This window comes from Convolutriloba macropyga, chromosome 2, assembly GCF_964194025.1.
Source record: "Convolutriloba macropyga chromosome 2, txConMacr16.3, whole genome shotgun sequence".
In the NCBI taxonomy this organism is placed as follows: domain Eukaryota; kingdom Metazoa; phylum Xenacoelomorpha; order Acoela; family Convolutidae; genus Convolutriloba; species Convolutriloba macropyga.
The window spans coordinates 12,723,525-12,738,452 of NC_134469.1; the positions used below are offsets into that span (position 1 = coordinate 12,723,525).

General features: G+C 38.9%; 1 protein-coding gene across 4 annotated transcripts in view; it reads right to left on the bottom strand.

The window, feature by feature from the left end:
- Window positions 1–14,928, bottom strand: part of LOC142356569 (cilia- and flagella-associated protein 337-like) — a 72,988-nt gene that overhangs the window by 18,105 nt on the left and 39,955 nt on the right. For all 4 annotated transcript variants that reach the window (XM_075408448.1, XM_075408444.1, XM_075408453.1 and 1 more), the window contains 3 exons: window positions 14,648–14,754; window positions 1,483–1,636; window positions 830–932 (listed from right to left, as the gene is read on the bottom strand). In XM_075408448.1, coding sequence (XP_075264563.1) covers window positions 830–932; window positions 1,483–1,636; window positions 14,648–14,754 — 364 coding nt within the window. The remainder of the gene's footprint in view (window positions 1–829; window positions 933–1,482; window positions 1,637–14,647; window positions 14,755–14,928) is intronic.

A 14,928-nucleotide genomic window follows, 5' to 3' on the forward strand; every position in this document is an offset into this window, starting at 1 on the left:
ACAATCATTTACTCCGCTTTAAAAGGCAAATGAGAGCTGTTAGTAATGAGACTGAGCAATAAAACAACACCAGAACAACAAAAACAAACACGACAAAAAATTCGACTTATTTTTTGAAAAGACAAAATCAACATCAAAAACAACTGCGATGAATCCAGACTGCCGACTATATTCTTCTTTTTCTCGTTAAAACCTGCCATTAATTTTCGATGAGTCCTCTCAGCATTAGTATTGAATGATAAGACAAAAATAACCAAAATCAGACATATCATTGATGATACTGAGTGATAAGACAACAGATAATTTTAAGGGGGCAAAATCTAAAATTCACTAATTTTTATGACCATAAATAGTGGCAAAGTCATAAAAAGTTTTAGCTACCCCTTAATGAATTCAAATAATGGCAAATAGGCACAATTAGAACACATATGTACCGTCTTAAAAGCACTGAAGGAGAGTAAACTCTGAAAACAGAAGTCAAATTGACGCACCTGAAAAAAACCATCTCAAAAACCGCCAAATTGTTCAAACACCAATTTCTCACTCCACTTTAAAGGTATTTTGAAAAAAGTCACGCCTCAAACCTACTCGATTTTTCGCTCCATTTACTATTTCAGTTTGACCAAAATCACCACTCTAATTTGACTTCTCACTGACGTGAAAAAGCCGAAAAAAGCGTGAACAGATCTTAAAAAAAGACAGCGCACCAATACAATTCAAATTCTTTGAATTGTAAAACAGAAATCTATTGCCAATCCTTAAGGCTGTGAAAGGGGGCCTCTTGGGTCTGCCTTAACAGTATTGAACAATCGTTCTGATGGTTACTAACGGATGCTTCAGAGCATGAGACTACGTGGTTGAATGCCTTGTTGTATCCACAACACATCACTGCTTCCCTGTGACTCAGAGGAATCTCACCCTGCTGGGCTGACCTAAAACCAATCACGTAGTCAAACCCGACAGACCCCAACAACACTTCTTCCATGTTAAGTCCCAGACCAACGCTATCAGTGATCAGAACAACTACGACCGCACACCTGAGCTTCATGAGCTCGAATTACTTAGTCTGGGGAAAAGTGCGAGCGTATGGACGTATGAATAACGGTCTGGAACATGTCTGATCACAGGACGTTCTAGTTTGATAAAGTCTAATCAAAGATGACTTAAAGCGTATTTGAAACGCAAAAGGCGATCCGAGCTCACGAAAGTCCGATCGGAGGTCACTGTGGCCTGGGACCTCAACATAGGCAGACATCAAAACCAAAAAAAAACAATCTCAAATCGGCACTTCCCGTGTCACAGGATCCAATTAATATTCGAATTGGTAGATTTATGTGAGATCATACTATGCAGTATCGATTTCGTTAAGATGAAAATCGAAAAGCTTGGAGGATATTATAAAAGACCAAGAGTTAGTCATGAAAGAAAGTTATTGAATATTTTTGAGTTACATGGTCACGCTCAATCATTAAAAGCCCAGACCTTGTCTTCAATTGCAGAAGTGCAATTTTGTTGTCAGCTGCGATGACGATGGCCTTGGCGGCTTCACTGAAGTACGCACTCTGTAAGTCTCCTCTGATCTGGTGCATTTTGGGTCTAATTGTTATAAGACAGCTCTGGTCTTGGATGTCCCAAACTGCAATAAGCAAAATAAACAATTACCCTTCTGTTTTTTTAATCGAACACTGAGTCGATTATAGTCCTCTTTCCGATACAGGTTTTAAAGACAAGTTTAATTTTAATTTTGGCACTGGACATTAGAACGAACAAATTTTTTAACAACTTTTCAGTTGATGACCTCTCAGATCTGAATTATTCATAAATAGCGGGAGTTATTCATATGTTCCGCTCAGGGACAGTAGGATTTTACCAATCGATGTATTAATTGCAGAAAAGGGTATGCAGGATTGTTACAAAGTCAAGGGAGTCCATAAATTTTTAATCCGAAGGTTTCAAACTACGCTATTCTTGGTTTAATTTTCTAATTTGAAACAGAAAAATAAGAGACAGAAATTGACAGAATTTTTCTAAGTGTTAGGTATTCTTGTTTGGTTTGTAAATTCTGCATATTCGGTTAGATTCCAAAATTACACTTAATTCAGCTTCTAAACTGAAAATTATTCAGCATAAAATTAACTTTAGCTAGCAATCGCTCTAATGAAATTCGGTAACCTAATGCACTATGACTTAATAACGGGGCTTTATCCGTTTACCCGTTAACAGCTGATAGATGTAATTATTACAATGACCCTACTTTTTAACGACTAGAAAATAGCCACCATTGGCCCACTTGACGCACATTGGGATTGAAACAAAAAAAGAAAAAAAATAAGAAATAGAAATTGACATAATTTTTCTAAGTGTCAAAGTGTTCAAATTTGGTGTGCAAATTCGGTATATTCGGTTAAATTCTAAAGCTACACTTAATTCAACTTCTCAACTGAAGGCAATTAGGCATAATACTAACGCCACCTAGCAATCGCTTTAATGAACTCTGATAGCCTAATGCACTATGACTAATTGACCGGGCATTATGTGTTTATCCCGTTTCTTTTGATTCTGCACTTTTGGAATTGACCGTGTTCACTATATTACGTAAGTCAAGGCGTCAAAGAAATAAAAATCCATTCAGTTGAAACACTGAGTGAGGTAAGTCAGAAGTCAAGCGTAAAAATCGTGACTTATGTAAAACCAAAAACGTTATCAAAAGGTAAAACGTTATCAAAAGGTAAAGCGACTATAAAAAACAAAGTCCTCACCAATAATTCACAGAATTTCCATTGACTAAACAAAGAACTACAATTTGAATGCGCTATGACTTGATTGCAAAAACCATTTTGAAAAAAAATCCCAGTAAAAAAATCGAAAAAAAAATCAAGCAAAAATGTCGCATATGAACAAAAAACCACTAGCGAGAAAGCAAATTTTTGTTCATAAACCGTTTTCTCACCCAACTTAGATATTAAACTGAGGAATTTCGCGCCACAAAACAACTCGCTTTTCTTTTTCGCTCCACTTCCTGTTTTGGCGTGAAAGTCACTACTTCAATTTCAACTAATCAAAAATCATAAAAATGTGTGAACAGATCTTAAGAAAAAACAGCTCCCAAATACAATGCATATTCGTTGAATTGTAAAAGAGAGGAGTGCCTAAATAACAGCTGTTGAGAGGCTCACGGCAGTTATTAATTAGAAAAATGACATAATTAATAATGTATCCAATTGTCAAGTAGACAGTTTTTTGAAAATTTGCATTTATTTCGACAATAGAACTATTTGAATATTAACATATTCGATGTAATATGTTAGTATGACATTTGACATGATATGTTAAACAAAACAATATTTCCTTTTCTTTATAAGATATGAGATAAAAAGTCTTTTTCTTCCTTCTAACGATGTCATTTCGCTCATTCATTAGCAGTTCAAAACTGTCAATTTTAAAGCGTACATAAATTTGCTCCGAAGCGAGGTCGGTTTTCTAACTTTCTCATTCCAAATTACTATTCATTATTACGATTTTGTACAATTTGTTTGTACGAATTTGTGTCAAACTTTGTACAAATTTTATCAAAAGCACAAATTTTCTAAAAATTTTTTTAGAAAAAAATTTAAGATTTGTTGAGAATTTAAACTCGAAAATTTACAAAAGAACCGAATTGAGCAAATCCATTATTGCATGAAAACTTCATCATCTAATGGCACCAATAACTGTTTGCAACTGACATTTTTTGAAAAATTATCAAACCATAAAAAAAGTGTTTTTGATTCTTAATTAATAAGTTATGTACACGTCATTGTGTCTTGAATGTTCTTAATTCACTAAGAGACAAGTTTTTGAGCACATCCAATCAGCATTTGAAAATTGTAATTAATTTTTTCTCACAAAACAGTTCATGTTTGTAACCAATTCTGCTATAGATCCCCATTAGACTATTTTAAATTGGAATCAAATGCCGACATGATATAAATTTTTTCTCAGTTCTATAAAACGTAAACCTCAAGCAGCAAGCCGTCACTTATACAAAGCACGCATCTTCCCTCTGCCTAATCATGTTGCACCACAATAGCGATAGTCTGTCCGAATTAGTTCAATGCTCGTTTTCGAAATTAGTTTTTTGAAGGCAATTGATGACAAAATTAATTCTTTTTCAAAAAGTTGTTTGCAAGAATTCTGAGCACGGAATCATTAATTAAAGTTAAATTTTTTCCCCACGAAAATTCGATATGTCGTAGCACTAAAACCTCACGAACATTGAGACACGCTTGTTGAACAATCAATTGGAGAATTTGAGACTGAAAATTTATTGAAAACTTAAAACCTTACTTCGTTTTAACGCCATAGCACGCAAAAGAAGACTATGGAGCGGAAATTTTGCTTAAACACCACAAAATATGCTCCATAAGCACAATATATGCGATACATATATTTGAGGTACCATAATGAACGTGGAACAATTTTCTGGCTCCACTTTAGTATTACTTTGCAGACTTGGTCTTTATTGTTTTAATAAATAATTCACAGTGATTTAAATAATTCTTTTAATTATTTTGTGTTCGGTTATGGACTTTCGCAGGCGGAACTAAAAGGGTTTTTTACTACGCAGAAGAAGTAGTTTCCCAGAAATGAGGGTAGAGCAAAAGGATACTTTATAACAAAATTTAGAGATCTGAATAATAGATCAAGATGGTGATTTGATTTCAGTGATGGAGAAAATCTCAAGAATCAGCTGCACATATAGCCACTAAAATTGCAAAACGGTCAAGATACAAAACTAATCTTAGCACAAGATTAATAGTGGGGGTCGCAAGAATTACCCACTATAGTTTGCTTCAGCAAAATTCCTAGACATCAGTCGCAAGGGATGCCACAAGTAGAATTTGTTTGCACTTTTATAAGAATTTATTAACACTTCCGGAAGTATCATAATTTTTCAATACATGCAGGGAAGATTGTACATCATGCAATGTAACTCTTATAATAGCTATCTAAAGTCATCAGTTTGAGTTGAGTATTGATTCACAGCACCATTTTTTCAAGACTAGTTTATATCAATTTAGTGACATGAAATAATCGGCTCCTGTCTGATTAAATGGTGAGCTTAGACAGCCTAATATTTCTAATTAAATTTATGACTATAGTTGGAGTCGATTTTTTAATATTTTATAATAAACATAAATGTTATTTTTTTAAATTAACATTTTAGTAAAAAATTAAACTTATAGTTTCTAGGAACATTATCTGCAGTGCTTTATTTGGAAGAAAGTACGGCCTCAGTGGACATTAATGATACCATTATTATATTGCATTGCTTATAAACAATGTACCAGGAGAGGCACGTGCTAAAAACTGTAACTTTAAGAAACACCAAGTCATAATGTTGATTTTATAGATGTAATTCAATCGTTAGGAAATGGATGACTTTTTCATGGTAGCAAAAGAAGATTTGTGAAGCAAATCTCACGAAAGTTTTAACTGTTGACAAGGAACAACAGTGGGCAAAGGGTAGCCCAGGCATATCGTGCCAAAGTAACTATAACTCAAAGGTCTTTTTTGAAACACTACCAAAACTGGCGTCAGTGAAGCATGCTGATTAGTTTGCTTCTCTGACGTCCGGCCGCAGCACCACCAACACTACACATTCAATATTCACTGAAGGCCGAACACCGCACAGTTTTTTTCTGGTGACCCCCCCTAACCAAGCTCGAACGCGCAACCTCAAGGCAAAGGCAAAGGCAAAGACAAAGACCACGAATCAACCCCAAAGACCAAGACCCCCCTCCACCGGACAATAAAGACCCTCCAGCACAGTCAACATTTCAACAACACGAAACACAAGGCAGAACACAAACCACCTGACAGCAATGCCGAACAGAGCGATGCAACCACCCGTTTTAAAAGCAAAAATCAGGGTGATGGGGGAGAAAATTGCGAAAAACCTGCAAACCATGAGCGAATTGATTGACAGTGGGAACATAAACGCAGCCAAGAATGTTCACGAAAAGGCAGCGGAAACATTTTCGGAGTTCGAGGAAACCAGTTACGAGTTGATTTCACAGCTTGACGAAAATCAGCACGAGGAGTACATCGACAAAATCACTGACACGTGGAACAACATCGATGACATGAAAATTAAAACTCAGAAGCACCTTTCGCAAGAAAACATCACAACAAACTTCAACACACAAGACAACAACGAGACAACAGTAACAGCCAATTCGACAGCCGATAACTCAGCAACCAACAGTAACATCAACACTAGAGCAATTGGACAACAGCAAACATCCATTAACAGAAGTTTACACAACGAACAACCGAAAACTAGCAATTCCGCTCAACGTGACAGCCTCAACAGTTTTTGGCATGACATAATAGCTTACTCAAGCTGCCTAAACTACCAGCAGAACAAAATAACTGGAATGGGGGACACACGGACATTAAATCAGCCAACAGTACAACCACCTCAATTGTCAACAACCTTATCACAACCAGTTCCATTCTATACGCCTTATGTGGAAGCTCTTCCAAAGTTGGATGTTCAGAAATTCAACGGTAACCCGAGCAAATGCGCAGATTGGTACAGCCGTTTCAGCTTCATAATTGGAGACACTCATCTCAGTGATGGACAGAGGATCGCCTATCTACAGGGACTTGTAATTGGAAAAGCCAAAACAGCAATTGAAGGATTTGCCTGCAACGGACACCTGTACAATGATGCAATAAACGAGTTGAAAAAGCGTTTCGTGAACCCAAACATTATCATTAGCAACTTGCTGGGGAAACTCATCAACTACAGGCCACCAACAACGTCTCTTCCTTGGACAATTGTAAATTTTTCCACTTTCATAAACACCATGACAAGGACACTACAAGAACTTAATTTCGAAGCCGATCTCAACAGCACGACAATCTTGAAGCATGCAACCGACAAACTACCTTACAGTGAAGAATTCAAATGGAATCAGTTTGTTTTATGACGAAGATCTGAACAGCCGACACTTGCAGACTTCAATCAATGGATTAAAGAAATAGCCGAAGCACATGAACGTTCAACGCATCAAGGACGAAGCAGCACCAGCCTTAGCACAGCCAGTGACACACATCAACGAAATGTCAACTTAATTGGAACCCGACAATTTCATCAACAACCAACTCATCCTAACAGGGAGCAACAGCAGCAACAAAAACCAACACAGAACATAACCAACTTTAGCAACAACAACAGGAACCAGTTCAACCAGAGGAGCACAACACAAATGTTTCAAGCAACAAGAGGAAGCAACCGCAACAGACAGCCTCTGCCTTGTGTCTTCAACGACGGTAATCATCGGTTATTCCATTGCCCAACGTTTAAAGCGAAGACAGCAGACAAAAAACTACAAACGGTTTATCAATTGAACCTTTGCAGATTTTGTTTGGGAGCGAATCATCGAGCTAACAAATGTCCCTTAAACTCTAATTGCAGGGAGGAAGGATGCGGACAACGACACAACACTATGCTACACGGTGCCAACAGTAGATACGGACAAACAATGACCTCAATTGTTCCACCAAACTCTCAATTGAACAACTCGAGAGGAAATGGTAACTCATTTGCAGTCATCAACAACAAAGATAAAACCACAACAAAGGACACGACAGCAGCAACAAAACAACAAATCTTCTCTATGTTAGGCCAGTTATTCTACATAACAAAGAGAACAAAGTTCGGACATACGCCTTCATCGACGCAGGAAGCAGCTTGACAATACTTCTCTCGAAGACAGCCGACGAACTACGTCTTCAGAAGGAAACACGTCAACAACTTGTCTTGGAAGGAGCCAACGGAACAGACACAAAAACTTGTTACACAACTTCAACAGAAATTTCAAATTTGGAAGACGATGAACTCTACAATCTCAAACAGATATATGTTGTGGAAAACATCAATTCACCACTCAGAGTGGAACAAGGACCATCGTCAGCACCAAGCGCAAGTCTTTTCAAACTTGGTTGGACTATTTCTGGACCTCATACAGTACTGGATGACAGCAAAACACAACATTCAATGCATCATACTGTCTTGTTTTGCAGCAATTGCCTCGAACAAGACAATGACCTCAACCAAGAAGTCTCTCATTGGTGGAAAGCAGAGACAATTCCATTGGAATCCAAAACCAAATCAAATGATCCAGAAGTTTTGTTAGCTACCAAGATACTTAACACAACATGCGTGAGACAAGCATATGAACAGTATGAAACGGGACTTCTCTGGAAAGACGACAGCAGTTTACCAGACAACCGGTCAAAAGCCTTGACTCATCTGAATCATCTTGTCAACAGACTACAGAAGAAACCTGAACTGTACAAGAAATACAATGAGGGCATTCAAGCAGACCTGGAAAAAGGCTACATTGCAAAAGTACCTTTCTATCAACAGAAAGATACAGGATGGTACATGTCACACTATGGTCTTGTCAGCCCAAACAAACCCGACAAGATACGAAGAATCTGCAATGCCAAAGCACCACAAAGCGGAACAAGCCTCAATGACAAACTTTTAGCTGGACCTGACCTCCTCGGGAATATGCTTAGAATTTTGCTACAATTCCGACAGGGAGCCATCGCCATCCAGGGAGACATCGAAGCGATGTTTATGCAAATCGGAGTACGACAACAGGACCGACGTGAGGAGACAACAGAACAGCCCAGAATTAGAGGTGTATGAATACCAACGACACATCTTTGGAGCCAGGGACTCACCAGTTTGCGCAAATTTTGTTTTGCAACAGACATCCAAAGACGACATCGAAGATCTCCCAAATTCTCTAGAGATCATTCAGCGGACATTCTATATGGATGACATGCTCGCGTCTTTCAGCGATGCCAACACAGCTTTTAGTACAACCAAAGATGTCAGGGATACTCTGAAAAAAGGTAAATTCAGTCTGACAAAATGGTGCAGCAACAGCCGTGAGTTTTGTGAGCAGATTCAAGAGGATCTATGCAAGCCAGTGGAGGTGCTCTTCAGTAAAGGTTTTCATCAAAGAGTAATTGGAGTTTACTGGAGCTTGGACGAAGACAAACTATTATTTAAAGCGAAAGACAGAAAGAAGCTAGACAGGAAAATATGGACTCAACGCAAGTTTCTGTCTTTTGTGTCAAGTTTCTGTGATCCTTTGGGAATCATATCTCCATTACTTATCCGAGCAAAGATTCTACTGCAAGAACTGAAGAAACATTGACTCGAATGGGACAAAGCCATCAGTGGAGACAATGGAAAGGCCATCAAGGATTGGGTAGAAGAAACGGAACTGTTAGGTATGGTAGGGGTAAACAGGTTGGTAGGTGGAACAGGACTTGGGGACACAATGGAACTTCGTGTATTCTGCGACGCATCATTGGAAGCAACAGCAGCGGTAGCATACATCAAGACAACCAGCAACCAAGGAACAACAATTCGTTTTCTTATGGAGAAAACAAGAGCGGCACCCTTAGGTCAAACAACAATTCCCAGATTAGAACTGCAAGCAGCACTTTATACAGCAAGATTCAAGAAAACAATCGAGGATGAAATGGATTTCAAGTTTGACAAAATCTTTTTATGGAGTGACAGCACGACCGTTCTCAGTTGGATGAAAAACTTTAAATTGAAACACAAGATGTACACCGGAAACCGAATTGCCGAAATAAGAGATATCACAAGCACTAATCAGTGGACCTATGTCAATACTAAGGACAACCCAGCAGATCAAGGAACGAGAGGACTTAAAGTAACAGAGACAACAGAAAAATCTCTTTGGTTACAGTGACCACAGTTTGTTCTATTTTCTAACGACAACTGTACAACTGACGAACAACAACATGAAAATGTCTTCTTGAACAGCGCAGAAGAGAAGTCTCAGGTAACATGACGGCAGCCAATTGACAAGGACCTCATTGATGCCAACAGGTTTAGCCAGTGATTGAAACTCAGAGCCGTCATCATCAAAATTAAAAACCTACGAAACAAAAAAGAAATCACGTGACTAACAGATCATAGATGCAGAGAACTTTCTCTTCCGTTTATCTCGGCAGCCATAGTTCGACGAGGATGTAGATCAACTAACACACAACAGGCCAGTTCAGAAAAGGAGTAGATTGATTCAGTTGACACCTTCAATAGACGAAGATGGTATCATTCGTTCAAACAGCAGACTAGCCAACGCACCAGTTTCAACATCAACGAAAAAACCAATAATTTTAGACGGCAGAAACAGGATTTTACGTCTTTTTCTTGAACTGCAACACAATATCAATGGTCATGTTGGAGTTGAACAACAATCACACAGCATTCAGTTGAACCATTGGGTTCTTCAATGCCAAACAGTAATGAAGAAGATCTCAAATAGAAGCTACGATTGCGGATGACAGATACAACTCAACAGCCAGCCTCAGATGTCATGTCTTCCGAGCTATCGATTCTCAGTCAAACCTGTAGCCTTCAATGAAACCGGAGTAGACTTTTTTGGGCCTTTCGAAATCTACAGCCAGATCAACACAGCCATGAAAGTTTAGTGTTGCTTATTCACCTGCCTGACGGTACGAGCCGTTCATATCGAAGTGACCAGAAACTTGCAAAAAGAATCATGCATAATGGCATTCCAACGATTCTTCAGCCGACGAGGACTACCGGAAAGAATTCACAGCGACAACGCTTTATATTTCCCCAGTACAGCAAAGACCTTCGAGGAAACCAGCTTCCAAACTACAGAGATACAGAAATATGCGGAATCGAAAAATGTCGCATGGAAATTTATACCGCCAGGAGCACCACATTTTGGTGGAACATGGGAACGCCTCCTTGGGATGAGCAAACGACTTCTCTTCAATATCGCCGGATGTAGGAAACTCCAGGAAGACCCTCATTTGCCAAGTGGAAGCTCTACTCAACAGCAGACCTCTAACATCAGTCAGCAGTGACATTCGCGATGTTGAATGACAACAGGACTGCCATCAGACACTACAATTAGCAGCAACGACAGAGGAACAGGAAAACTATGGAACAATGTCAACAGTATCATGAACGAATTTTGGACACGCTTTTTAAAGGAATATCTCCCAACATTCAGACAACGTCGAAAATGGCATTCAACAATAGACGGGATAGAAGTAGGCGACATGGTATGGATATTAGAAGGATTGGGTAGAATAAACGGAACTGTTAGGTACGGTAGGGGTAAACAGGTTGGTAGGTGGTACAGGACTTGGGGACACAATGGAACTTCATGTATTCTGCGACGCATCATTGAAAGCAACAGCAGCGGTAGCATACATCAAGACAACCAGCAACCAAGGAACAACAATTCCTTTTCTTATGGAAAAAACAAGAGCGGCAACCTTAGGTCAAACAACAATTCCCAGATTAGAACAGCAAGCAGCACTTTATACAGCAAGATTCAAGAAAACAATCGAGGATGAAATGGATTTCAAGTTTGACAAAATCTTTTTATGGAGTGACAGCACGACCGTTCTCAGTTGGATAAAAAACTTCAAATTGAAACACAAGATGTACACCGGAAACCGAATTGCCGAAATAAGAGATATCACAAGCACTAATCAGTGGACCTACGTCAATACTAAGGACAACCCAGCAGATCAAGGAACGAGAGGACTTAAAGTAACAGAGACAACAGAAAAATCTCTTTGGTTACAGTGACCACAGTTTGTTCTATTTTCTAACGACAACTGTACAACAGACGAACAACAACATGAAAATGTCTTCTTGAACAGCGCAGAACAGAAGTCCCAGGTAATATGACGGCAGCCAATTGACAAGGACCTCATTGATGCCAACAGGTTTAGCCAGTGATTGAAACTCAGAGCCGTCATCATCAAAATTAAAAACCTACGAAACAAAACGAAATCACGTGACCAACAGATCATAGATGCAGAGAACTTTCTCTTCCGTTTATCTCAGCAGCAATAGTTCGACGAGGATGTAAATCAACTAACACACAACAGGCCAGTTCAGAAAAGGAGTAGATTGATTCAGTTGACACCTTCAATAGACGAAGATGGTATCATTCGTTCAAACAGCAGACTAGCCAACGCACCAGTTTCAACATCAACGAAAAAACCAATAATTTTAGACGGCAGAAACAGGATTTTACGTCTTTTTCTGGAACTGCAACACAATATCAATGGTCATGTTGGAGTTGAACAGCAAACACACAGCATTCAGTTGAACTATTGGGTTCTTCAAGGCCAAACAGTAATGAAGAAGATCTCAAATAGAAGCTACGATTGCAGACGACAGATACAACTCAACAACCAGCCTCAGATGTCAGATCTTCCGAGCTACCGATTCTCAGTCAAACCTGTAGCCTTCAAGGAAACCGGAGTAGACTTTTTTGGGCCTTTCGAAATCTACAGCCAGATCAACACAGCCATGAAAGTTTAGTTTTGCTTATTCACCTGCCTGACGATACGAGCCGTTCATATCGAAGTGACCAAAAACTTGCAAAAAGAATCATGCATAATGGCATTCCAACGATTCTTCAGCCGACGAGGACTACCAGAAAGAATTCACCGCGACAACGCTTTATATTTCCCCAGTACAGCAAAGACCTTCGAGGAAAGCAGCTTCACAACTACAGAGATACAGAAATATGCGGAATCGAAAAAGGTTGCATGGAAATTTATACCGCCAGGAGCACCACATTTTGGTGGAACATGGGAACGCCTCATTGGTATGAGCAAACGACTGCTCTTAAATATCACCGGAACTAGGAAACTCCAGGAAGACAGTTTCTCAACCCTCATTTGCCAAGTGGAAGTTCTACTCAACAGCAGACCTCTAACATCAGTCAGCAGTGACATTCGCGATGTGGAAAGCTCGACACCAGAACATTTTTTGACAGGAATGACAACAGGACTGCCATCAAACACTACAATTAGCAGCAACGACTGAGGAACAGGAAAACTATGGAACAATGTCAACAGTATCATGAACGAATTTTGGACACGCTTTTTAAAGGAATATCTCCCAACACTCAGACAACGTCGAAAATAGCATTCAACAAAAGACGGGATAGAAGTAGGCGACATGGTATGGATATTAGAAAACAACAAACCCAGGGGTATTTGGCCGGTAGGTAGGGTACAAAAGGTAAATAAAGGTAAGGATAATGTGGTAAGGTCTTGCCTGGTTAAAATATCAAGAGGGGATTTTGTTAAACCAGCTGTTAAAATTAGTTTGATCAACGACAAATCAACATAAAGGTCATCAATAGTAAATGGGGAACAATAATTCAAACACATTCTGAAGCAAACTTGATATCAGTTTTGGAATTAGGGTAAAGTGAAAGATGCAACAAGGCAGCTCAAGGCAACTCAAATTAGCAAAGCTTATCGTACATTAAATAAATACATTCAAACGGGAAAATTTAGTTAGGTAGGTTTAACAGGAAGACAAATTCTGGATAGACATTAGGTAGGTTTTGGAATTCAAATGCACAATTAATTAGCTTATTGCAAAACAGCAGAGAGTGGAAACGAAAGGATATCAGTATTTTGAAAAGATAGATGACACTAACCAACTTAGGTAAAACCAAACATCAGAGGTAAAGTATTACAAAACATTTGGTATTCCGACAAAATCTAATTTGGGAAAAACAGGTAAAATGTAGGCAATAGGTACAAGGTAGTGGTAGGTTTGGGTAGGTAGGGAACACGGGAAACGTCAGTTTCTCAACTGTTAAGGAGCAGGCCAGCAACAACAACATTTCCAGAAATTGTTCAGTATTTGACATTCACCAATCAGCCAATACAAAAGTCGATTCAGGACAACTACAACTGTAAACAGTCAAACGCAATCAGCACAAAAAGCAGTTCAACTTTCCAGCATACCACATTCATATAACACTACAAGCAGCACGTTGACAACCAGCACACAGCAACAATCTACAGACAGCACCGACGGAAGACATCAACAAAAATTTCACGACAAAAACAAACACTTCAGCAAGATTTACTTCAGCAGAAAAAGCAGCATTTTTCGAACAGCAGTCAACGCATTCTTCAATAGCAGACATCATCAAAATCAGGTCAGACATACTTGTAGATATGGACGGGTCCATAACTTCAAGATCAGCGTTTTATTGAGGACACAACTCAATACAACATTTCAACATAATCATCAGCAGATGAAGTAAGAAACACAGTTCAGCTACACAAAAGACAACAGAGCAAAAGAGAACACGACGAAACAACAAAGAGCAACTTTAAACAGAATTCAACAACAACAACAACAGATCGACTACAAACTTTCTGATTTTTGGTGCCCAAAAAGGGGGGCCCAGTGTACCAGGAGAGGCACGTGCTAAAAACTGTAACTTTAAGAAACACCAAGTCATAATGTTGATTTTATAGATGTAATTCAATGGTTAGGAAATGGATGACTTTTTCATGGTAGCAAAAGAAGATTTGTGAAGCAAATCTCACGAAAGTTTTAACTGTTGACAAGGAACAACAGTGGGCAAAGGTTAGCCCAGGCATATCGTGCCAAAGTAACTATAACTCAAAGGTCTTTTTTGAAACACCACCAAAACTGGCGTCACCACCAAAACTGGCGTCCTGTAGTAAAGTTAGAGCAATGAATGGTTAAAAGAAGTACAGTTAAGGCGACCTTTGATCATTTTGTCAGTGGAGACACTGTAGATGCGACTGTCTTGTGAAGATATGGAGAGCAAACACACAGGAGCATTGTGTCCCTTCAGCATACCATTTGGTCGACTGAAATGTCATAAAAAATCAAATTAACCTCGCATTTTGAAGCACTTAAATAGAGTTTGTTGATTTCAAAGACCTTTACTAATGAGAAAAATTTGCAAAACAATGAAAACCAGCCACCTTGCCTAATAATGATCTCGCTATGGTGCTCTCTCGTTATGAGTTGTGGTCATCTAT